Consider the following 25,512-nt stretch of genomic DNA (forward strand, 5'->3'; position numbering starts at 1 on the left):
CTTATAAATGGGGTTGGGACCATCAGTTGTGTTGTGCAGAAGTCTGGTGGATACACAGCTGATAGTCCTACTGAATAGACTGTTAGAATTTGTATTATGGCAAGAAAAAATCAGCTAAGTAAAGAAAAACGAGTGGCCATCATTACTTTAAGAAATGAAGGTCAGTCAGTCCGAAAAATTGGGAAAACTTAGAAAGTGTTCCCAAGTGCAGTTGCAAAAACCATCAAGTGCTACAAAGAAACTGGCTCACATGAGGACCGCACCAGGAAAGGAAGACCAAGAGTCACCTCTGCTTCTGAGGATAAGTTTATCCGAGTCACCAGCCTCAGAAATCGCAGGTTAACAGCAGCTCAGATTAGAGACCAGGTCAATGCCACACAGAGTTCTAGCAGTAGACACATCTCTTCAACAACTGTTAAGAGGAGACTTTGTGAAGCAGGCCTTCATGGTAAAATAGCTGCTAGGAAACCACTGCTAAGGACAGGCAACAAGCAGAAGAGACTTGTTTGGGTTAAAGAACACAAGGAATGGACATTAGACCAGTGGAAATCTGTGCTTTGGTCTGATGAGTCCAAATTTGAGATCTTTGGTTCCAACCACCGTGTCTTTGTGCGATGCAGAAAAGGTGAACGGATGGACTCTACATGCCTGGTTCCCACCGTGAAGCATGGAGGAGGAGGTATGATGGTGTAGGGGTGCTTTGCTGGTGACACTATTGGGGATTTATTCATAATTGAAGGCATACTGAACCAGCATGGCTACCACAGCATCTTGCAGTGGCATGCTATTCCATCCGGTTTGCGTTTAGTTGGACCATCATTTATTTTTCAACAGGACAATGACCCCAAACACACCTCCAGGCTGTGTAAGGGCTATTTGACCAAGAAAGAGAGTGATGGGGTGCTACTCCAGATGACCTGGCCTCCACAGTCACCAGACCTGAACCCAATCGAGATGGTTTGGGGTGGGCTGGACCGCAGAGTGAAGGCAAAAGGGCCAACAAGTGCTAAGCATCTCTGGGAACTCCTTCAAGATTGTTGGAAGACCATTTCCTGTGACTACCTCTTGAAGCTCATCAAGAGAATGCCAAGAGTGTGCAAAGCAGTCATCAAAGCAAAAGGTGGCTACTTTGAAGAACCTAGAATATAAGACATATTTTCAGTTGTTTCACACTTTTTTGTTAAGTATATAATTCCACATGTGTTAATTCATAGTTTTGATGCCTTCAGTGTGAATGTACAATTTTCATAGTCATGAAAATAACGAAAAATCTTTAAATGAGAAGGTGTGTCCAAACTTTTGGTCTGTACTGTAGATATATAGTAAATTAGTGCCTCCCAATTTAGTTTGGCTATATAATTTACCATGCAAATAGAGAGTGTGTCTGAAACTCTTAACACGTCAGGATGACAATCAAAATGTCAGATATTAAAAGTAAAACACCCCTGTAGTTTGTGTTCTAAACAGGCATAATTTAAAATAATATTAATATTCCTAATGGGATTTGAACCATAATACTGCAGTTTCAGAGGCTGATGCCTTACCATTGAGCTATCCAGTCAAGTGATAGTAACTGGCAGCTTTACTTGTCTTATGAGATTCACCATGAAAATACTCACGGTGACAAAAAGTCATTGTGATTCTGATTTGAAGAAAATCACACATCAGACTCACACATCAAAATCAAACATCATTTGAATTTGGCTTGCTTGCAGTCTGTGCATAAGTCCCAATGAGTTTTATTATTATTACAGTTGTAAAAGTCACTTGTCAAAGTCACTTGTCAGAATCACTTGTCAGACAGGGTATTTAGCCTCAAACTGACATCATTCTGAGGTTTGATTTTGATATCTGATCATGTCCTAAAATGGACACTGTACTACAGAGACCCCTGTACGGAAATATTAGGGCTCCAGCGACATCAAATCTATTATACAGAGAATAGCGCTATCTCCATAGCTCTGTACACAAGGACATAGAGACCAGACAAAGTACTCATATTCAGGCAGCTTCTATTTTACTCCAACCCTCTTTATAAGAACAAGATCAGAATCTCATTATACCGAGCAGAGAAGCTCCAGGGACAAAGACCCCGTCTGCTCCTAACACGCTGGGGGTCTCATTTGTGGCCCCAGCGTTTCTTGTACAATAAATCCCTTTCTCATCCAGTCCTGTAGTAATGACTTTGTTATCAGGTTTTGTAGGAGGGTTCGTCTGACTCCATCATATGTTATCAATATCTGTGCGAGAAACAAGAGACGTCCAAGTGTCTCGCCCAGGGGAAGATATGGGGGAAACTCGGTACCCAGGCCTTTACCTTCTGTGGGATGTCACGGCAGTCGGCTCCCGGGCCCGTACCCTGGGGTCACTCTTTAAAAGGGGGAAGTTATTTATAGGGGAATTGGTGGTTTTTGGAATTTAGAGTTCGGGACGCCACCTGTGGTTCCTGGTAACGGATACCAGCACTGCTTCAGACCGCCGGGGGTGATGGGATGGCAGCTGAGTTGTTTCTGCTCCCCACAGGCGTAGCGGGTCCCCCGGGACAGGGTTAATGGAAGGGATGCAGGTGAGAGGTGGCCCAGTCAGGTCAGGGGAGAATGATCGACACGCACACAGGGGTTTGCTTCAGTACCTTTACTGGTGTAGACAGCAGGTATGGTCCAGGGTACTTGGTAGGAAGGGTTCACTTCTGGACTCTCCCCAGTGAGTGGGTATAAGGCCTCCTGATCCGTTTCTTCCTCTCTCTGAAGCTTCTGACCCGCCTGGAACTGGGCCTAGCTTCTGTACTGTTCACTCTTTCACCTGTCTGCTTGGTGGTAAGAACTTTCCTCCACTATCCCTGGACGCTGGGGCCTTCGTGGTTCCTAGTTCTTTAGATTTTTGTAGCTTCAGGTTGACCAGGGGTCTGGAACCCTCCTGGCATACCGGTTGTTCCTACTGGGCGTAGAGGACCCTGTAGGCACGGACCCAGTGTCTGGCTTGTATTCTGGGGTGAGCCTCAGATGCTCCTCTGCCCCCTTATCACTTCTCTCTCCTTGCCTCCGGCCACACTCGAGGCCCCAGGCTTCAGCACGTGCTTTGGGCCTTCACTTGCCCTCAGCACAGCAGCTGACAGAAGCTGCTTCTTCACTGAGCACAATCTCTGCTCACTAACTAACTAACTAACTAACTCCACCCTCCAGTATATATCCCTAACAGGCTCCCTCTGGTGGTATGAGGTGGAAGGGTGGAGGTGTCTGTGTGTAATGAGGGCCTCTTGTGGAGAGGTCCATCCATGCCCCTTTTGGGTCCTGTGGTACCTGTGAATAGCAGGGTGCCACACAAGCGCAGTTTTTTTGAATGTCCAGTGTCAGTTCTTCTCCCGTCTAATAAAGAGCCGTGGTGTCTCCGCCCGAACCTGGGAGTATACAGCTGTATACAGCGTACACACACAACTCCATATATACACCGCTCTGTACACACACGGCTCCATACACACACGATCTGTACACACGCGGCTCTGCTCCGTACACCTCGTACACGCGCGGCTCTGCTCCGTACACCTCGTACACACGCGGCTCTGCTCCGTACACCTCGTACACACGTGGCTCTGCTACATCCACACTGTAAACCCCTCCTGACCCCACACATAAACTTTAGCTCATCCAGCACCATGACAACCAGCACAGCAGAGTCCTGCATCCACTGAGGCCCCTGATCATGTGACCCCTGACTCCTCCCCTCCTGTGACCTCATCACAGCTCCTGTGCGCACAGAACAGCCATATATGTGGTGGCGGCTCTGCAGGTGGAGGTATGTGGAGACCCCATTACTGGGCGCAGGGGGCATTAACCCCTTCAGCACGGAGATTCTTTTGGGGTCTCTGTGTGGTGTGAACAGTGAGGTAACAGCTGTGGACAGAATGCGGCTTAGCTGGTTCCCGTCCACATTAGATCCATTCAGACGACTGCAGGATGAAGGACAGAAGCCCAGAGAAGTCTATCAGGCACCCCCATTACTAATCCAGTAAACTAAAAGAAAGAAAACACCCAAAAATATTTTTTTTGAAAACAACTCCCCGACAGACAACAGAGGAATAAAGTTCAGAGAAGAAGCTTCATAGAAAGACATTAAAGTTACAGACGTCATTTAACTCTTTGGGAGAAAGTGATTCCAGGGAGTAAATCCAGAACACGTCTCTGTAGAAGTTTACTGCGTTGTGATTGTGAATCCGCTGCGGTCGTTTCTTCTAACACCGACCATCGGAGATCAAAACTTTTATCACCATCTCCGGGAAATGTCTGGCCACGGTGGTCTCCCCAAACTTCTGCTCTTCTTCATTCTTTTCTTGCAGCGGCCGCAGTGGATTTCATCCTAGACTCATAGAGCCGAACAGAGGAGTGTTGTTTCTTCAGTCTGATTGTAATTGATCGTGACGTTTGTCCAATGTCCACTTTAAAGAATTTGTCCACTACTTTATATGAACCCCCCAACGTACCCCCCCCCGGAGCCCAGAAATGTTTCTGTAAATACCTTGCGGTGCCTTTTCTGCCTCCTTGCGGCACTACCGCTGGCCACTCAGAGGCATCACGTGACCCGTCACTGATGTCACATCAAGTGAGACTAACATCAGTGACGCGCTCCTCGCGGTGGATGCTGGGCTGTGGGCGGGGTTACCCCGTGCATCACACCCAGCATCCCCCGCTCGCTTTCCCAATGAATGAGGAGAGGAAGAGCGTGCGGTGGATGCCGGGTGTGACGTGCTGGGTAACCCACGCCACAGCCCAGCGTCCACCGTGAAACGTATCAGTGAGTACCACCTTCTGCAGCCGGAACTTGACGTGACATGAGCGGATGTCAGAGCTGACTGCAGCCAGGGGTCACGTGATGCCTGTGAGCGGCCAGTGATAGCGCCACTCACAGGCAGAAAAGGCACCACAAAGTATTGAGAAACACTTATGGGCCCCGGGGGAATACATTGGGGGATCATATAAAGTAGTGGACAACCCCTTTAACACAAGGGCACTTTACCGAGTAAATCACAACAGAAATGTAGCAGGTAAAATCCACCAATATCCACAGGTGTCCCATCTAATTTGTGGGAAAACTATCATCTTTAATAATCCTCCAACAGTTCTTGAATGACAAACGCGGAAAAGTGCCCCTTTATGGATTTGAAAGAAAGTCTGTTTAGACACTTTAGCTTAATAATAAAATGGTTAGAAAGCGATTTATCCTGAAGATTCACAAATTGTGGGGTGGTTTTAAAAATGTTATGTTTAGGGTGTTTTTGTGAATGAATCATGTATTGCTCCCATAGTACAGTGCCCCTTTCTTGGCCCCCACACACAGTATACTGTTCCCCTAGTACCGCCATCCACCCACACACTGTATAATGTTCCCACAGTACCTCCATCCCCAATTTTATTTTTTGGGGGTGTTTTTCATATAATATATGGAAACCTACATGAAAATGCTAAAAAATTCCTATCCTATCCAGAGAAAAAAAATACATTGTATATGGAGAATTTGGCATCAAATACCTCTTGTGTTGGTGTTCTTACAAACAAGCTTTTATAATGTCTCAAACTTCTGTGTGTGAATAAGACATGAGATCTAACGTGTTAGAAGATGACAGTCCGGGGAAGACGGGAAACATTCATATAGACGGCCGGTAGTGATCTAGTGGGTGACAGGACTCTGGCCAAATATGTTTCTAGAGCCGTAGTTGAAGATCAAAATGTCATCCTCATCATGAAGTAGTTATTTCTCATGTCACGTGTAATGAATATCTCCTGCAGTATTGTTAATGCCGATTCCAGTGTCGATAAATGAGACGAGAATTAGCAATAAGGAAGATGAGTCTATGAGAAACGTGTTCAGCTACAGACTCCAAGGAAGAAACTGCTTGTTGTCTGTGGCCTAAAATATACAGTGCCTACAAGTAGTATTCAACCCCCTGCAGATTTAGCTGGTTGACACATGCGGAATTAACTTGGCATTGTGACATTTGTACTGTAGATCAGCCTGGAAGTGGGAAATGCACTGCAGCAAATTTTTTTTTTTTTTTTTTTTTTTTTAAAAACGTTAAAAGTTAATTCAGAGTGTCATTTATTATTCAACCCCTCAAACCACAAGAATTCTGTTTGGTCCCCCAAAAGTATTAAGAAGTAGTTCAGGCACCAAGAATAATGAGCTTCACATGTGTGGATTAAAGATCTCTTTTGCCAGCCTTTTCTGACTATTTAAGACCCTCCCCAAACTTGTGAACAGCACTCAGACATGGTCAACATGGGAAAGACAAAGGAGCAATCCAAGGCCATCAGAGACAAGATCGTGGAGGGTCACAAGGCTGGCAAGGGGTACAAAACCCTTTCCAAGGAGTTGGGCCTACCTGTCTCCACTGTTGGGAGCATCATCCGTAAGTGGAAGGCTTATGGAACTACTGTTAGCCTTCCACGGCCAGGACAGCCTTTGAAAGTGTCCTCCCGTGCTGAGGCCAGACTTGTCCGAAGAGTCAAGGCTAACCCAAGGACAACAAGGAAGGAGCTCCGGGAAGATCTCATGGCAGTGGGGACATTGGTTTCAGTCAATACCATAAGTAACGTACTCCACCGCAATGGTCTCCGTTCCAGACGAGCCCGTAAGGTACCTTTACTTTCAAAGCGTCATGTCAAGGCTCGTCTACAGTTTGCTCATGATCACTTGGAGGACTCTGAGACAGACTGGTTCAAGGTTCTATGGTCTGAGGAGACCAAGATCGAGATCTTTGGTGCCAACCACACACGTGACGTTTGGAGACTGGATGGCACTGCATACGACCCCAAGAATACCATCCCTACAGTCAAGCATGGTGGTGGCAGCATCATGCTGTGGGGCTGTTTCTCTGCCAAGGGGCCTGGCCATCTGGTCCGCATCCATGGGAAGATGGATAGCACAGCCTACCTGGAGATTTTGGCCAAGAACCTCCGCTCCTCCATCAAGGATCTTAAGATGGGTCGTAATTTCATCTTCCAACAAGACAACGACCCAAAGCACACAGCCAAGAAAACCAAGGCCTGGTTCAAGAGGGAAAAGTCAAGGTGTTGGAGTGGCCTAGTCAGTCTCCTGACCTTAACCCAATTGAAAACTTGTGGAAGGAGCTCAAGAATAAAGTCCACATGAGACACCCAAAGAACCTAGATAACTTGGAGAAGATCTGCATGGAGGAGTGGGCCAAGATAACTCCACAGACCTGTGCCGGCCTGATCAGGTCTTATGAAAGAAGATTATTAGCTGTAATTGCAAACAAGGGTTATTCCACAAAATATTAAACATAGGGGTTGTATAATAATTGACCCACACTTTTATGTTTAAAATTTAAAAAAATTCAACTGAGCAACATAACTTTTTGGTTTGTAAGATTTATGCTTCTGTTCATAAAACCTACTCTCATTTGCAGTTTGAAGGCTCTAACTTATTTGCATCTTATCAAACCAGCTAAATCTGCAGGGGGTTGAATACTACTTGTAGGCACTGTATAGGTTTTATTACTAGATGTAAAGAAGAAAACTAAATAGTAGAAAATAGTAAATCTCATATGTTTCCCTTTATTATCTCCAGTGATTGTATTATTACTCAGGATTTTTATGAATTTACATCGGCTCATGTTCTTCTCATTCAGGTCTCTACAATATCGGATCCCCTAAATAAGAAAATTTTTCTGATTCATTCATTAAGCATGGATATGGACAGGGACAAGATGGCGGAGAGGATATTACGCCTCACCCTAGAGATCCTCTTCCAGCTTACTGGAGAGGTGAGAGATTCTGATGATGTCACATTACATCATTCTTATCTATGGGAATAACAGATGGACAGAACTGGAGAGGTGAGGACTCTGGAAATGTCTGTAGTGAGATTTATTAATGTGTGTCTCCATAACTAGGGTTACACAGTAGTGAAGAAGACCTCTAGTGAGCGCTGTCAGGACCCTGTGTCTGAGGAATGGAGGAGACCCCTGAGCCCAATCACAGGGCCTCCACCTCACCCCCTGATACATGAGGACATCAATGATCAAAAGATCCTAGAACTCACCTACAAGATGATTGAGCTGCTGACTGGAGAGGTGACACTGCTGGGAATGAGGAATGCTGGGACATTATACAGTAACACTATGAAGGGATCGGGGGGATGACGGTATAATTTTCTGTGTCAGGTTCCTATAAGATGTCAGGATGTCGCTGTCTATTTCTCCATGGAGGAGTGGGAGTATTTAGAAGGACACAAAGATCTGTACAAGGACGTCATGATGGAGGTTCCCCAGCCCCTCACATCACCAGGTAATAGACAGGACTAAATACACACGACCTATAATTATCTGTATTTAAACAATGAATTCAGTCCCTCTATGTGTTTCCTCCAGATCTATCCAGTAAGAGGACAACACCAGAGAGATGTCCCCGTCCTCTTCTTCCACAGGACTGTAAACAAGAAGATCCCAATGTTCCTCAGGATCATCAGGTAGATGGAGAAAAGGTGTCATGAGATCTCCCCTATGATGTGTAGACAGCTGTGAAGGTCTTGTGCTCAGTCTTGTTTTATCCACCAGTATTATATGTTTTATACTTGTGTAATGAGAACGGTGGAGATGGCAGGATTAGAGCTGATCATAGATGGGACTTCTCCATCTGTCTGTGACTCTTTCAATATTTGTTTCAGGGTGAAGATCTGACTCATATTAATACTACAGAGACATATGTGAGGGGTGATGAGCGGTGTAAAGAGGATATTCCTACATATGACTACCCAGGTGAGTAGTGACCACTAAATGCAGAGAAGTTACAGATTCATCTCAGATAATAGTGTAGAAAACCGCAGCACTGCTGGAATAGGTGAACAAGTAGGGTCAAAGCCATTCAAATAGCAAATGAATCTTGGCACTCAGACAGGCATAATTTTAATGTATTTAATTGCAGTCCAACACAGATACTATTGTTTTGGTCCTTAAAACCTTCATCAGTGTGTACTGCAGCATAAAGACAAAAAAATTAAAAACTACATATATCAGACAAAAGCATAAAAAGTACCGTATTTTTCGGACTATAAGACTCACCGGACCATAAGACGCACTTAGGTTTTAGAAGAGGAAAATAAAAAAAATGTAAGCAAAAAATGTGGCCATGATGCCCTGTTAAGTGGTGGTGAATATTCATTGCCTTTAATAGCGGTCACTCTGAGCGCAGCAGGAGCCGCGCTGCGGCTACAGTGTGCGCGCTATTAGGGAGAATGAATGGTCACTGCTCCCCACGCACACAGTCCCGGCGTGGGGATCAGTGACTATTCAGGCACATAGCGTGACACAGCACTGGAGGAGAGAGGAGGTGAGTATGAAAGTTTATTTTTTTTTTTGTGCCGCGTGAGGGGGATCAGGGGGTGCCAAGCATACCTGGATGAGGGGGCCATACATACAAGGATGAAGGGGGCCATGCATACCGGGATGAGAGAGGCCATACATACAGGGTGCCATACTTACCAGGAGCTGCAGGCACAGTGTGCCGGTTATTAAGGAAAATTTAATATTCACTGCTCCCCACGTCCATGGGCGTGGGGAGCCGTAAATATTAATTTTCTTTAGTAGTGGGCACAATGTAGGCTGCAGAAGGCGGCAGTTGCCTCCTGCGCACCGCTACTCCGCCACTGTCACTTCCCCCACATCCCCCACCACCCACAGCCACAGTGTATATCGGACTATAAGACGCACCCCCCCCTCCTCCAAAATTTTAGAGGAAAAAAGTGCGTCTTAAAGTCCGAAAAATATGGTAGTAGAAACAAACTGTCATAAGGTATTTCTGAAATTCATATAATCATCTGAAAATCAATAACATTACAATAGAGAGCACATAATAATAATAAGTGTGACCTACTAGACTGCTAGGAATATAGTTAAAGGTGAAAGCAGGAAGGACACAGTGTCTCAGTGGAAAGACAGGATCTAGGGAGACAAACAGCTATAAGAACATCAGCCTCATAGGGAATTATCCAATCGGTACCTGCAGATATATGTAGAAACCTACCCAGTAGTGAGAGCAGGAAGTATGACAGGCGTGAAACGTGGCATCCGCCGCTGGTTCCAAAGGTCGCCATGTCAAGGGAGGAGAAAGCCTAGTATATGTGGTCAGAGGGCGGGACCTAATGTCCCAGGAGACCAATCAGAGTGAACCGCTGGTGTAACGTTCCTGGAAGTGGACTGAAGCGATAGGAGGCGGTGTCTGGATAGCAGTGACATCACCGGAAGTAACGCCGTGTCGAGTGCCGCTATCAATTGCCTGAAGGCATAGGAGGCGTGACTGGAGAAACTGAGGGCGAACGTGCGTTCCACGGTGCAGGACGTGCATGTCAGAGGCTGCGTCCTGCGTTCCACAAGCAAGAAGACTGTGTACTGAGTGGGTAGAGTGCGTTACAGAACAGGGGAGTTTGCGTTCCACTGTGGGATGAGGGATGGACGCCGTGCAGGACTATAGGACAAAAGAATAATAAGCCTGGAAATATCACAGGAGGTGAACAGGTGTAAGTGGATCAGCCTGTGGGCTGTGGAGGATGATGATCAGTGATTAAAATAAGGAGAAGCCGTTCTGCAACATAAAGAATACAAAATAAATACCATGATAATGAGAGAAAATTAATCTCTCTAAAATGACATGCAAATACTGTATCTCAAAACACATACAGTACAGACCAAAAGTTTGGACACACCTTCTCATTTAAAGATTTTTCTGTATTTTCATGACTATGAAAATTGTACATTCACACTGAAGGCATCAAAACTATAAATTAACACATGTGGAATTATATACTTAACAAAAAAGTGTGAAACAACTGAAAATATGTCTTATATTCTAGGTTCTTCAAAGTAGCCACCTTTTGCTTTGATGACTGCTTTGCACACTCTTGGCATTCTCTTGATGAGCTTCAAGAGGTAGTCACCGGAAATGGTTTTCACTTCATAGGTGTGCCCTTTCAGGTTTAATAAGTGGCATTTCTTGCCTTATAAATGGGGTTGGGACCATCAGTTGTGTTGTGCAGAAGTCAGATGGATACACAGCTGATAGTCCTACTGCATAGACTGTTAGAATTTGTATCATGGCAAGAAAAAAGCAGCTAAGTAAAGAAAAACAAGTGGCCATCGCCCAAGCATGCTCGCTGAAAGGGTTAACAGAACATACTCGCTCATCACTAGTTCTAATTTATTAATTTGTCACCAGTAAGAGAAACTATATTCTCTTTTCCATGGTATCACCTATATTCATTGATAATGAACACGTCCACTAGAGGGCGTCTCCTACTAGTTCGACGTTGTCTCACTGCCAATAGTTCCCATATAATGAGGGACTAACCACGTTACTGGTAGCACAGAGGCTCTGGAAAAGTGAAAATGGCTCCTTGCTCCTCAAAAGAAATTCAGCAAATTCTGCTCTCCCAAATGCAAATGCTCCACTTCCTTCTGAGCACCACAGTGTGCCCAAACCGCAGTTAACGTCCATATGTTTGGCATTTGTGTAGCGATGAGAGTCGGCCTAATTAACGGGTGCATGTCTCCAGAAGCATGAGCTAGGCACAATATACAGGCACTACAACGTACTGGCCACTACAACGTACTGGTCACTACAAAGGTAGTTTGCAATTTTCACTCAGCAACATCCACTGCTGCTTGTTTCTGGAAAAAAAAAACATGGAGTGAAAATCTACACTACACCTGTAGATAAATTCCCAAAGGGGTATATTTTACAAAATGGGGTCACTTGAGGGGGGACTCTGCTCTTCTAGCACTTATGGGCTTTGTATATGGAGTCCTGCTCCGTCCTTCCCGAGTCTCGCTGTGTGGCTAAGCAGTACTGTACAGTCACATATGGGGTATTTCTACATTGAGCAGAAATTGTGGGATAAATTTTGGTGCCATTTTTTATCCATTTCCCAGTGTGAAAATGCAAAATCTAGGGCTAAAAAAAATTTTAGTGGGAAAAATGTTATTATTTTTTCTTCACTGTCCAATAGTATAAAATTCTGTGACCCCCCCTGTGGTGTCAATATGATCACTGCTTCCCTAGATGAATTCATTGAGAGGTTTAGTTTGTAAAATAGGGTTTCTTATGGGGGAGGTTCTATTGTTCTGGCTCCTCAAGGGCTCTGCCAATGTGATATGGCACCCTCAAGCCAGTCTAGCAAAATCTGAACTCCAATATGGCACTTTTTCCCTTCTGAGCTTTGCACTGTGCCTCAAAAGTAGTTTTCGTCCACATATGGGGTATCAGCATACTCAGGAGAAATTACGCAACAAATTTTGGGGTCCATTTTATCCTGCTATCCTTGTGAAAATGAAAAAAATTAGGGCTAAAACAACATTTTTGTGGGAAAAATATCTTTTTTTCATTTTCACAGATCAACGTTGTAAAATTCTGTGAAGCACCTGTGGTTTCAAGGTGCTCACCACACATCTAGATAAGTTCCCTGAGGGGTCAGGTTTCCAAAAAGAGGTCACTTGTTTAGGCAAATCAGGTGTTCTCCAAAAGCGACATGACACTCGCAGACCTGAAAGGTCTTGGAATTACTGTTGCAGAAGGTCCTTCAGCTGCTTGGCTCCTGCAGCCTCTGTTCTGTTGGTAAGCTTCCTCTCCTGCTCTTCACAGGTCACATAGATCAGTGCAGAGCAGAAGAATAGACAACACCTCTTTCTGTGATTGGGGAGGATGCGGTATCCGCTTTCTACTCCATCACAGGAAGCCGCCTCCGAACTATAAGACGCACACACTTTTAAACAAGAGTTTTTTTCTTGTTAAAAAATGCATTATATAGTCCACATAATATGGTAACTAAATTCCTTAAGGGGTATAGTTTCCAAAATGGGTTCACTTGTGGAGGTTTTCCTCTGTTCAGGCACATCAGGGGCTCTCCAAACACGACATGACACCCGCAGACCACTCCATCAAAGAAATGTCATTCCTTCCTTTCTGAGCTGTGTCGTACGCCCAAACAGTAGTTTCTCCCACATATGGGGTATCTGCGTACTCAGGAGAAATTGCAGAAGAAATTGTGTGGTGCAATTTTTCTTGTTACCCTTGTGAAGAAGCAAAATGTGTGGCAAAAAAACATTTTTGTGGGAAAAATTAGATTTTTTGTATTTTCACGGCTCAACATTATAAACTTCTGTGAAGAACATGGGGGTTCAAGGAGCTCACCATACTTCTAGATAAGTTCCTTGAGGGGTCTAGGTTCCAAAATGGTGTTACTTGTAGGGTGTTTCCACTGTTTAGGCACATCAGGGGCTCTCCAATTGCGACATGGCGTCCGCTAATTATTCCAGCAAATTTTACATTTAAAAAGTCAAATAGCGATCCTTTTCTTCGGAGCCCTGCCATGCACCCAAACTGTTGTTTTCCCCCACGTGGAGTATCAGCATGCACAACAAATTTTGGAGGAAGCCTAAAAATTTCCTTCCACATTCCATTAATTCCTGTGAAACACCTGGACGGTTACTAAACTTCTTGAATGTAGTTTTGAGCACCTTGAGGGGTGCAGTTTTTAGAATTTTGTCACTTTTGGGTATTTTCTGTCATATGCATATTGACAAATTACCGAGAGGGTAAAAAAAACCCTGGTTGAGGGGTGTATAAAAAAATGTCTTTTATTACTGCTTTACTAAAATGTGGTAAAGAAGTAAATTAAAACTACACTAGTTTGTCTGTGCCCTTACTCTGATATTAAGTCTCTAGAAACTGTATAGTATTAGAATACATCTGATATCATGAGCTCATTATATTCATTATAGTTTTCCTTTATGTCTGCAGTTCATAGATTAGTTGATCACGTTATTTACTAGGACATACACAGGTTCCCTAGTGCTACCGAAAATATATACATAGCCACCCCAACAAGTTTCGCCATGTCTGGCTTCCTCGGGGGGCTGGGGCTATTATTGGCTGGACAGAGCCAGCGCCACCCAGAGCTTGTTCTTCCGACGTCTCTTCCATCACCAGCACTGCTTGCAGAATGAATAAATGGTAATTACTTACCCGTAATTTTTTTTTCCTGAAACCCATGACAGCACCATACAAGAGAGTAGTATCCGCCCCTATTACTGGACAGGAAGCCATGAGCGCAAAATAAAAAGGCAACTCCCACTTCCTCCTTCAATGTGGTTTCCAGGAGTCAAGTAAGAGTCACCCAATTCATCATCATTTTTATTTATACATTCACTCAAGCACATTCTTCATTGTGAGAAGAGAAGACTAAGAACCATCAGCCAAAAGTCAGAGGGAGGGAAAATTAGGGTGCTGTCATGGGTTTCAGGAAAATCAAATTACCGGTGAGTAAATATCATTTTTCCCTCCGCCATAACAGCACCATACGAGAGACCATAGCAACGGAGTCCTTCAATAGGGAGGGAGCACCCCTGTAGGATCTTACACCTGAAGAAAGATACCCAGAATATCCTAGTTTAACAGATAGTGCTTCAAGATTGAATGATATCTAAAAAATTCACAATCAACATAATGTCTATCGATTTGGAGCTTAAACCAAAAGCGCCAAAAGAGTAAACAGGATTTTTACAACACTCTGTCCTCTTTATCTCCCAGAGAAAGGTCTATATTTAGAGACCTCACTTATATACATGGTTGAATATCTTTTGATTTGATTAGATATTGATTTGATTTGATTTAGGTTTGATTAGATATTCTGTTTTCATTAAATCAACTAACCAACAACTGAAGTATATAAGAACTGGTGCTAAGACTCGGCGTGTAATAGAAGCAGAAGTTAATCGATTCAGGGAACCTGGTAACCTTAACTAGGCTTTGACTAGGGTTTCTACCTTAATATTTTTGGCATTTTCAATTGAAGGCCCCACGTAAGGCCAAGATCTGGGCCATAAGAATCTTTTTTAGGGTCAATGATCACATAATCGTTCAAAACTACTCAACTCTATGCTATCAAGAGTAGATAGAGCATCCCAGATTGCCAAAATGGGGATTTCAAAACCAGCAGAAATATTTAGTACTCTATATCCCTTAAGGTGTAACGTTAAGTTCCCCTAAGAAATGTATTTAAGCTGAACGGACACTTATAGTTCGAGATTTCCATCCTGGGGAGTTTCTGGCTACCACAATCTAGCCAAGTACCTAGAAAGGGTAAGACACAAATCTAAGCTATTCCAAAAGAAAAGTCACAATCCACCGTTCATGCAGGGATGATCGTATTTACGCTATTCTCCTATAATAGCATCAATTCAGCAACTTTATAATCCAACCATGGAGATTGTTAGATTAAAGTACTTCAAATGCCAAATAGTTTAGTTTTCAAGCAAAGAAACTAAGTAAACCGAGTGATAACCATCACCTCTGATACACTTTTTTTTTTTTTTCCAAAGCAACTCATTCAGAAAGAGATCTAGATCTCTTATGGTATTGGTCAAATCTCAGATGGTCTTAAGCTAAGGTATTAGCATCCCGTCCCGTTAAACATGTACCATAAGTACGTATCATCCTGTGCTTGAGTAATAATCAGAACGGTCTTACCTCAGTGTGAACGCATTTGTCTTAACTTGCAAAGATGCTTCTCCTTCACCACAGGAGTCTCACGGGTACGGGGACATTTTAACTCATCCACTGATTCCTCCTTTTATAGGTTTATTGCAGCGCTGCCGTCTTATCACTCCAAGAGCGCACTGACTGAATATTTAACCAACTCGCCACTTAGTTGAGTCTACCAGTTTATGACTTTAATCCCAAGAATACATAGTGTAATATGGCTCCATTGACTTAGTTTCCAATTAGTCCATCTGCACTTCTAACTGGGAGAATACACTGGTCTTGAAATAATTTTACCAGATCCGGTATAATCGTGTCTGTCGGGCAACTCCATTAGGAGGATGGACTGGGTTATTTACCGGTTCGTCAGTCCCATAACGGCGAGTCCAACTCCTACCTCCCTTAGTAGGGCAGACCGGTAGTGCTGGCCAACTCAATACAATCAAGTTTATCTTACCATTCCGAATCAGGAGGGTAGATTGAGGCAATGTTTTGTTTATCAACCATCGATACCGGTGAGTCCAGCTCGCACTTCCCTTAGGAAGGCCGATCGGTATAGTGCTGCCTTACTTGGCACAATCAAGTTCATCTTACCATTCCATACCAGGAGGGTAGATTGAGGCAATTGGTGGTCTATCAACCAACTCATACCTCCCTTAAGAGGTCAGACCGGTATAGTGCCGCCCTCTTGGCACGATCAAGTTTCCTATCACTCTAAACCAGGAGGGTAGATTGGGGCAAATGTTGGATTTTCAGCCCCCCACCGGTGAGTACAACTCGCAGCTCCTCCTACCATTTCCTATTTGGTATAGAGAGTTTAATCACTTAACGTCCAAAAGGTCATTCGAAGACTCTAGGTAGGAGTTTTAAGTGGACTTATAGTGGTTTCTTTTAAGCTTAGCGCAGGAGGAGGGGGGGGGACTGAGCTGTAGATGTTTATCAGCCAGTTCATCTAAAGAGATTGAGGCCTCTCATATGATGAGAGGTTGAAAAAGTTGAGCTTGTTTAGCTTAGAAAAACGACTCCTCAGAGGGGATCTCATTTACATCTATAAATATATGTGTGGTCAGTACAAAGGACTAGCACATGACTTATTCCCTTCAATAACCATACGAAGGACCAGGGGCACTCATTACGGGTGGAAGAAAGGCGATTCCAGCACCTAAAATAGGAAAGGGCTGAACTTTATGGACCTAGGTCTTTATTCAACCTATGTTACGTTACTAATGATCCTAGATTGTGAAGATCAACTGGACTTAAATTGTTATTATTCTTTTAGCGCCCCCATTCACACCTTTACCAAGAAGACCACTGGGACACAAATGTTAAATGCAGACTATTTCAATATGCTATCCAAGTATGAGGGATTGACTGAATCTGGACTCAGCAGCTATCCTTTGGACTGTATTTAATAGAATCACCCCAGACCGAGGGCATCGACTAGAAACCTTCCTTACCAATATCAGTAATATTGCTAGTAAAGGGTAGTGAAGCTTTGAGACCTTAGTGAAACAGATCTACAGGCCCCAAGTTGCCTGGCTAATCGGGCAACCCCCTGTGAGGCAGACAGCTGAGGAAAATTCTAGACCTAACGTGGCAGGTTTTTCCACAACTATGAAGCGGTCTGAAAAAACCTTCAGACAGGCCAACGTTAGACATAAACCCACACCTGAATTGGCATGAGGCCTAGCCCTGAGGCTCAATACGCAAGCCCTGAGGCTCAATACGCAAGCCACGAGGCTCAATACGCAAGCCACGAGCCCTAGCCGTGAGGCTCAATACACAAGCCATGAGGCTCAATACGCAAGCCACGAGGCCTAGCCGTGAGGCTCAATACGCAAGCCCTGAGGCTCAATACGCAAGCCCTGAGGCTCAATACGCAAGCCACGAGGCTCAATACGCAAGCCATCAGGCCTAGCCGTGAGGCTCAATACGCAAGCCATGAGGCTCAATACGCAAGCCACGAGGCTCAATACGCAAGCCATCAGGCCTAGCCGTGAGGCTCAATACACAAGCCATGAGGCTCAATACGCAAGCCATGAGGCTCAATACGCAAGCCACGAGGCCTAGCCGTGAGGCTCAATACGCAAGCCATGAGGCCTAGCCGTAAGGCTCAATACGCAAGCCATGAGGCCTAGCCGTGAGGCTCAGTACGCAAGCCATGAGGCCTAGCTGTGAGGCTCAATACGCAAGCCATGAGGCCTAGCCGTGAGGCTCAATACGCAAGCCATGAGGCCTAGCCGTGAGGCTCAATACGCAAGCCATGAGGCCTAGCCGTGAGGCTCAATACGCAAACCATGAGGCCTAGCCATGAGGCTCAATACGCAAGCCATGAGGCCTAGCCTTGAGGCTCAATACGCAAGCCATGAGGCCTAGCTTTGAGGCTCAATACGCAAGCCATGAGGCCTAGCTTTGAGGCTCAATACGCAAGCCATGAGGCCTAGCCGTGAGGCTCAATACGCAAGCCATGAGGCCTAGCCGTGAGGCTCAATACGCAAGCCATGAGGCCTAGCCGTGAGGCTCAATACGCAAGCCATGAGGCCTAGCCGTGAGGCTCAATACGCAAGCCATGAGGCCTAGCCGTGAGGCTCAATACGCAAGCCATGAGGCCTAGCCGTGAGGCTTAATACGCAAGCCATGAGGCCTAGTGACTCGCCCCCTGGGCCGTGGGGCACTCGGATCCAGACAATAGGGAAACGGTGGGAGTAGTAGTGGCAACCCGGTTCCGTGGCTCAGGGTGGTCAGGCCAGTGGTAGTCCGTTATGTGCTGTTGATTTTATCCGACTACGCCACCCGTGGATTTGCGGTCATTAGGAACCGCCGCTGCAAGGCTAACCGCTGGGGCTGATGATGTATGCAGCTGGGATGGTGTGACTTCCCACGGGAAGAGTGCGGCCCCAGGGCAGTGTAGTGGATGTTGGGAGTGATGGTAGTGAGAGTCCCAGTGCTGATAGTGCTGGAGGAGCAAGGAGCACACAGACAACAGGTTGCAGTCCAGGGTCTTTACTAGAACAGGTAAATTGACCCACAAACAGTCCCGGCTAGGAGGGGACCTGGATGTCTTAGAGCAACGGGGAAATTGGCCCTGGTCAGGGTGAGGGTGTAGGCCTACCGTGCTTTCTGTGCTCCTTCTGGCTATCTCCTCCTTATAGGGTAACAGCCCACGTTTCCGAGCTCTCCGTGTATTCTCGCCTGTATGGCCTGCGACGTGGGTTCCTTTCTGCTCCCAGCCTTGTACGGCTTTGCTGGTCCCTTCTGTTGTGGCAGGGCCTCCAGGCTTCTTAGGCCAAGGAATATACAGTCCCCTGCGAACTGGTTATCTGCTGGGGGATGTGGAATCCTCCCAGCCTCAGACACCAAAGTCTGGTAGATTAAGTCCTCTATCTGCCAAGACAGGCTCACTTCGCCTCTTGTCTCTGGCTTGTGGCTCTCCTCCTGCCACACTTCCTCTTAGGTGCAATACAACTTTCTGTCCCTGCTCTGCTCTGGGACACGTCTCAGTCCTGAGACAGGTCATTCGGTTCTCCCTAACCCTGCCCCCAGTACCAGCTTTTATAGGGGCAGCCAGCTCCCCCTACTGGCCTGAGACAGGATGCATTGCATGCTAATGTTCCCCTGACTAGAGAACCTCCCCCTTGCTCTCAGACACAGCTTTAATATATTTGTGGCATCCAGGCCAGGGTGACACATTCCCCCCTAGTGAAATTTAGTACTCTGGGACTAAACAATAAACAAAGACAATATGCATAACCATAAAACATTAACAGACAGACGACGCACAGATTGAGTTCTTAAGGTCACAGTGTGGCCTGTGACCGGGTGTCCATATCACCAGCACAACGGGGAGCCTTAACCAGGTGGGGGTCTGTCCTACCCCAAGTCCTTTACAGTCTTAGTTCATTCCTGGGCTAGGCTCCGAACGCAGTCCATACAAGGTCCCGGTTATAAAAAGTCCATAACCTTTGAGTCCTTACGGTAGCTGCAAGAAACTGAAACACAGAATTACCAAACATGCATGTAACTTTGCAAACAATTCAATATTTGGCAACAGGGTCATTTACAATCTTAGCGCGCTCTATATTTTCCAGCGAGCGGGTATCTGCCCCTTTGTGCTCCTGGTTGACCTACGTAGCCCACTGTCTGGTGGTGGACCAACCTGGCTTTCCCCACTAGCGTTAGGGGTACAGCTACCAGCTGGGTGTACAGGTAGGGCAGGCAGCTGTCTGCGGGTCCTTTGGCTTACCGCAGGCATGGCAGGCTCACTGTCAGCAGAGCGTTGACTCTCCTGGGCTGCTGGTACAGGCTCTTCTGCCTCTGGAACTGCTTGCTCCTCTTCACCTTCCGGCTCTGGTGTTGGTTGTTGCTGTGCCGGTTGCAGGAAATGCAGGACGGGTACCACTATGGCATCATTTATGCGAGTCCAGGACTGAGGGAACTCTCCGAGAACGGTGCTGATCATTTCTTCCTTGTCCTCTGCGGGTTCAAGGTCACTCTGATCCTCTTCTGCACTACGGAGTTGCTCGGGGCATCTTTTGAGGTGGTCCCTGGAGACAACACTAGTGGTTTCTCCTCCGTCCTTGGTGATTACGCACACCTTTGGGTTGTCATGGTCAGACTGCAGTACGGTGTAGGGTTCCCTTTCCCACTGGTCGTCCAACTTATGTAGCCTTCTCTTCCACTTCAGGACCTGCTCACCAGGTTCTAGGGGACCAGCAAGGGCGTGTTGGTTGAAGAGTCTTTCTTGCCTTTCTCTCACCTGGGCCAGGCTCCTCTCCACACTCTCCTGTACCTTCTTGTACAGCAGTTGCCTTTCTGTATCCCAGTCTGCATCCAGGGAGGTGTCCTCAGGCGTTAGGACTCCCATCTCCAGGTCTACGGGCAGCTTACCTGGTCTGGCTCGCATCAGGTAAGCCGGGGTGCAGTTTGTAGCATTCACAGGGATATTGTTGTATAGGTCTACTAGGTCCGGCAGTTTTTCTGGCCACAGGCTGCGTTCCTCCAGGGGCAACGTCTTCAGCAGATCAATGACTATATTGTTCATCTTCTCACACATCCCGTTGGTTTGGGGGTGGTAAGGCATTGTACAAATCTTCTTACAGCCATAGAGGTTGCAGAACTCTTGGAAGATTTCAGCCTCGAACGCTGGACCCTGGTCTCTCAGGACCTGTTCCGGATACCCGTGTGGACGACAGAAGTATTGCTGGAAGGCTCTGGCCGCTGTTTGGGCTGTCAAGTCTTTTACCGGGACCACCACGAGAAAACGGGAATAGTGGTCCACGATTGTCAGGGCGTAGATGTACCCTGACCGACTTGGAGCCAACTTGACGTGGTCTAGAGCTACCAGCTCAAGAGGCTGCGTGGTGACGATGGGCCTCAAGGGTGTCTTCTGGCTGGTGCGGTCCTTCCTCCTTAGGTGACAAGGGCCACAGTCTCTGCACCACTTCTCCACAGCTCCTCTCATGCTGACCCAAAGGAACCGTCCTCTTAGCAGGAACTCCAGTTTCTTCCAACCGAAGTGCCCCGCTCTGTCATGGTAAGCCCCCAGGACCATAGCTGCATCCCGCCTTGGAACCACGACTTGCCAGGTCAGCTCGTGCGTCCGGTGGTTGACAATCCTTCTGCACAACTTGCCTTCGTAGAGGAACAGCTTGCTCTTCTCCTTCCATAGCTGCTTAGCTTCCTCTGGAGCATCCGGATCCATGCGGGCGTCTTCCTGGGTCAGCAGATCTTTCACCAGGCGGATGGCAGGGTCACTATCTTGGGTCTCAGCCCAGCTGTGGTGAGGTAGGGGATTGATCGTCACGGTTGTTAGATCCTCCTCCTTCACGCGGTGGGAGTATTGAGCGGCTCCATACCGGTGAAACGCGGGGAGTTCTATCTCCTCCAGCTCTTCTGGGTCTTCGTCACCTTCAGGTAAGTGAGGCTTCCTCGATAGGGCGTCAGCGTTGGCATTGGTTTTGCCGGCCCAGTACTTGATCACAAAGTCATAGTTGGAGAGACGGGCCATCCACCGCTGTTCTAGGGCACCCAGTCTTACATTGTCCAGGTGTGTCAACGGGTTGTTGTCCGTGTACACGGTGAACTTTGCGGAGGCCATGTAATGCTTGAAGCGTTCCGTTACGGCCCACACCACTGCCAAGAATTCTAGCTTGAAGGAACTGTAATTCTCCGGGTTCCTCTCGGTGGGCCTCAGCTTCCGGCTGGCGTACGCGATCACCCTTTATCTGCCCTGTTGGTTTTGGGACAGTACGGCTCCCAGTCCCACATTACTGGCGTCCGTGTGGAGAATAAAAGGCTGGCCATAATCAGGGTAGGCCAGGATCTCATCCCCCGTGAGGGCCATCTTCAACTGGCGGAAGGACTCCTCTTCCGGTTTATCCCACTTGAAGGGAGGCTTTTGGCTCCTGGACTTAGACTGTCCGATCAGGAGGTCCTGCATAGGAGCTGCCATCTTAGTGAACCCGGGGATCAACCTTCGGTAGTAGCCTACCAACCCGAGAAACTGTCTCACCTCTTTGATGTTCGAGGGGCTTGGCCAGCTCTTGATTGCCGTGACCTTGTCAGGGTCGGGGGCTACTCCTTCCGCACTTACCACGTGCCCTAGGTACTGGACCTTTGGTTTCAGCAGGTGACACTTCGATGGTTTCACCTTCAGGCCATAGCCTGCCAGGGCTTCGAACACCTCGGCCAGGTGCTTCAGATGGTCCTCGTAGGTCTTCGAATAGACGATCACGTCGTCCAGGTAAAGGAGGACCGTCTCGAAGTTTCGGTGCCCTAGACAGCATTCCATCAGCCTCTGGAAGGTCCCTGGTGCGTTGCAGAGCCCGAAGGGCATACAGTTGAACTCACTCAGTCCCATCGGGGTGGTGAAGGCGGTATTCTCCTTGTCAGCCTCTGCCACAGGAACCTGCCAGTACCCGCTAGTAAGGTCCAAAGTAGAAAAGAAGTTAGCTGATTTTAGTGCGGCTAAAGACTCCTCTATTCAAGGCAGCGGGTATGCGTCTTTATGGGTGATACGGTTGATTTGTCTATAGTCTACGCACATTCTCATGGTGCCATCTTTCTTTTTCACCAGAACCAAGGGGGCTGCCCAGGGGCTACAGCTATCTGTAATGACCCCAGCTTCTTTCATTTCTCTTAGCATGCCCTTTGCGTTCTGATAATGTGCAGGGAGTACAGGTCTGTGTCTTTCTTTTATCGGTGGGTGGCTCCCTGTGGGGATGTGGTGTTCTATCCCCTTTACTCTGCCAAAGTCTAGCGGGTGTTTACTAAAGACTCTCTCGTACTCCTGTACCACCCGGTAGACTCCTTGTTTTTTGTGCAGGGGAGTGGAGTCAGCACCCACATGGAGTTTCTGGCACCAGTCCTCCTTTTGTTTCTGGGAGCCGTTACCCTCCGCCTGTGGAGATGGAGGCAAGGGTTCCACGGCCCTGATAGCTTTGTGTTCGACAACAAACAGTTTGGCGAGTGTAGCGTACCTGGGTAAGTGTACTTCCCTCTCACCAATGTTGAGGATGCGGACGGGCACCCTCCTATGACGGACATCAACCACCCCCCGGGCTGTCAAAATGGTGGGCCTGCTGTCCGAGTATGCGGGTTCTACCATGGCTTGGTTGTCTCTACTTCTCAACCCGATTGCAGTCCGACATCAGATCATCATTTCACTTTTCGGAGGCATGGAAATGGGGAATGGGTCACTCAGTCTTACGCTACCGATCTCACAACCAGAAAGTTCTACCTGCTGCCGTCTCATCAGGGCTTTTATCTCCTTGTTGAGGACTCTCTGTTGGCTGGAACAAGCATTCACCGCCACCTGTTGTAGAATTACAATTACCTCTGAAAGACAATTTTCAATCACGTTAGTACCCACAGTTATTTTAGGGTGACTTTCACGACGGTCAATTTCCACAATAATCACTCCCTGTGCCGGTAGTTCAACTTTACCAATTTTAATGGTCATCTCCTTGAACCCCATCTGCGGCACGGGTAAGCCATTACTGGCGATGATGCTCAAGTTACTGTCTGGATACCGTGTGATATCAGCATCAGTCCAATACTGCTTAAAAAGTACATAAGGGATAGTGGTTACTTGTGACCCAGTATCCAGCAAGGCACTCATGGGGATACCGTCCAGCACCACGAGTAAAACCGGGCGCCCCCCAGCGTACTTATCACGCCAATTATAAGGGCCTGGTGATCTTATGCCTGGGGGTTGGCCCTCTGCCCCAGGTTGGACCCGTTTAAATTACAGTACCTGGAAATGTGTCCGGGCTGGTTTCATCGACGGCAAATGGGCTGTCCATCCTCTGCGTAGGGGTCTGTGGGCCTCCCTCGGAACGACGGGATCCTCCTCTGTCGACGCCACGGGACATCCTCCGGACTTGAAGCCAGCTCGATGGGTCTTGACGGGTCCACTTGCAACGCCTGGACGGTCCTGGTCAATGCCGCGACGCTCCTGGTCAGCTCCTGGACTTGGTGGTGCAGGTCTTTCGACGGGGCTTGGTTCAGGGCCTGTGCATCAGCCCCCACGGGGTCCATAGAGGAGGGCGCCCCTCCTGGTGGTAGGTGAGAGCAGGGGGCCGGGGGTTTATAGCGCCACTGGTTGCAGGTTCACGGAGCACCCTTATGGTCCTGTCCTTAAATTGGGCAAAGGTCAGATCAGGGTTCTGAAAGAATATGAGGCGCAGTTGGGCCCTGTGGGCGCTGGACAGCAGACCTTCTATGAATTGTTCTGTTAGTAGTCTATCCGTTTCCTGCACACTGCCAGGGTCAGTTTGTTGGATGGCCCTTAGGGCTTCCTGCAAATTTAGGGCATAGTCTCTGATGCTGTCCTGTGCCCGCTGCTTACATCCATAGAACCTCATTTTAATTTCAGCTTAGGTACGTGTGTCAAAGGTACCCCGCAGCCGGGCCAGAATACCCTTCACGGTTCTTTTCTCCTCAGCGGGCCATGACTTTACCTCCCTTTGGGCTGCGCCAGTTAACTGCCCTGTTAATATGCTAACCTTCTGTTCCTCTGTCAGGGGGTAAACCTGGAACAAACTGTACAGCCTTTCCTTAAAGTCAGTTAGGGCATGGGGCTCCCCTGAGTACTTGGGCAGCCAGGTCGCTCCAGGGATGTAGGGCAGGGAAAAGGTCATCACCGCTGCTGCAGCCGCGTTGGTGGTAATGGGTGCCTCTGTGTCCGACATCTTCCTCCCCCCTAGTTAAGCGTGGCCTACCTTCCGACGATCCTCTTCTGTAGGCCGCGGCTCCGCTGCTGCTGCTCTGGACGAGGACCTTGTGTCGCATCCTGATGACGTCAGCGTCGCTCTCTCTCCCTTCCAGGACCTTGCGCAGCGTCGGTGCGTGGGGCGGAGCTTCGGATCTCGCGCGGTTTGGACGTCCACGCCCCTCTTCTTCCCGTGCGGCGTACAGAAGATGGCGTCCGATGGCGGGAAAACGGCTGAAGATGGTGGGAACCGATGGAAGATGGCGGGAGATGGCTGGAAATGGCGGGAAACGGCTCAGGACGGCGGGAAACCTCTTTTCAGGTAAGTGCAAAGTCTTTTTCAGGCACGCAATACCCGTTTGTGGCGGGTTGGTTGCAATCCTGCCGACTACGCCAAAGCTGACTCGCCCCCTGGGCCGTGGGGCACTCGGATCCGGACAATAGGGAAACGGTGGGAGTAGTAGTGGCAACTCGGTTCCGTGGCTCAGGGTGGTCAGGCCAGTGGTAGTCCGTTATGTGCTGTTGATATTATCCGACTACGCCACCCGTGGATTTGCGGTCATTAGGAACCGCCGCTGCAAGGCAGACCGCTGGGGCTGATGATGTATACAGCTGGGATGGTGTGACTTCCCACGGGAAGAGTGCGGCCCCAGGGCAGTGTAGTGGATGTTGGGAGTGATGGTAGTGAGAGTCCCAGTGCTGATAGTGCTGGAGGAGCAAGGAGCACACAGACAACAGGTTGCAGTCCAGGGTCTTTAC

At 47.5% G+C, this 25,512-nt stretch overlaps 2 protein-coding genes across 2 annotated transcripts in view; both read left to right on the plus strand.

Annotated features, from left to right (window-relative positions):
• Nucleotides 1–3,736: 3,736 nt before the first annotated feature.
• Nucleotides 3,737–25,512, plus strand: part of LOC141176190 (oocyte zinc finger protein XlCOF29-like) — a 434,978-nt gene continuing 413,202 nt past the window's right edge. Inside the window, exon 1 of the mRNA XM_073660183.1 lies at nucleotides 3,737–3,792. The gene's annotated coding sequence lies outside the window, so the exon portion shown is untranslated. The remainder of the gene's footprint in view (nucleotides 3,793–25,512) is intronic.
• On the plus strand, nucleotides 3,745–25,072 carry LOC141176092 (uncharacterized). The gene is made up of 7 exons (XM_073660081.1): nucleotides 3,745–4,401; nucleotides 7,643–7,777; nucleotides 7,907–8,086; nucleotides 8,177–8,300; nucleotides 8,384–8,481; nucleotides 8,680–8,770; nucleotides 24,870–25,072. The coding sequence occupies exons 2-7, from the start codon at nucleotides 7,700–7,702 to the stop codon at nucleotides 24,989–24,991; spliced, it is 693 nt and encodes a 230-aa protein (XP_073516182.1). The 5' UTR covers nucleotides 3,745–4,401; nucleotides 7,643–7,699; the 3' UTR covers nucleotides 24,992–25,072.

The sequence above is a fragment of the Phyllobates terribilis genome, unplaced genomic scaffold (genome assembly GCF_046119375.1).
Source record: "Phyllobates terribilis strain yellow unplaced genomic scaffold, ASM4611937v1 Scaffold_17__1_contigs__length_24005725, whole genome shotgun sequence".
NCBI classification, from domain to species: domain Eukaryota; kingdom Metazoa; phylum Chordata; class Amphibia; order Anura; family Dendrobatidae; genus Phyllobates; species Phyllobates terribilis.

Excerpts from the sequence above, each read along its gene's own strand:
- LOC141176092 (XM_073660081.1), top strand. The coding sequence starts at position 7,700 with ATGGATATGGACAGGGACAAGATGGCGGAGAGGATATTACGCCTCACC. Across the intron at positions 7,778-7,906 it reads TCTTCCAGCTTACTGGAGAG|GGTTACACAGTAGTGAAGAA; the intron begins GTGAGAGATTCT and ends CTCCATAACTAG. Across the intron at positions 8,087-8,176 it reads TTGAGCTGCTGACTGGAGAG|GTTCCTATAAGATGTCAGGA; the intron begins GTGACACTGCTG and ends TTTCTGTGTCAG.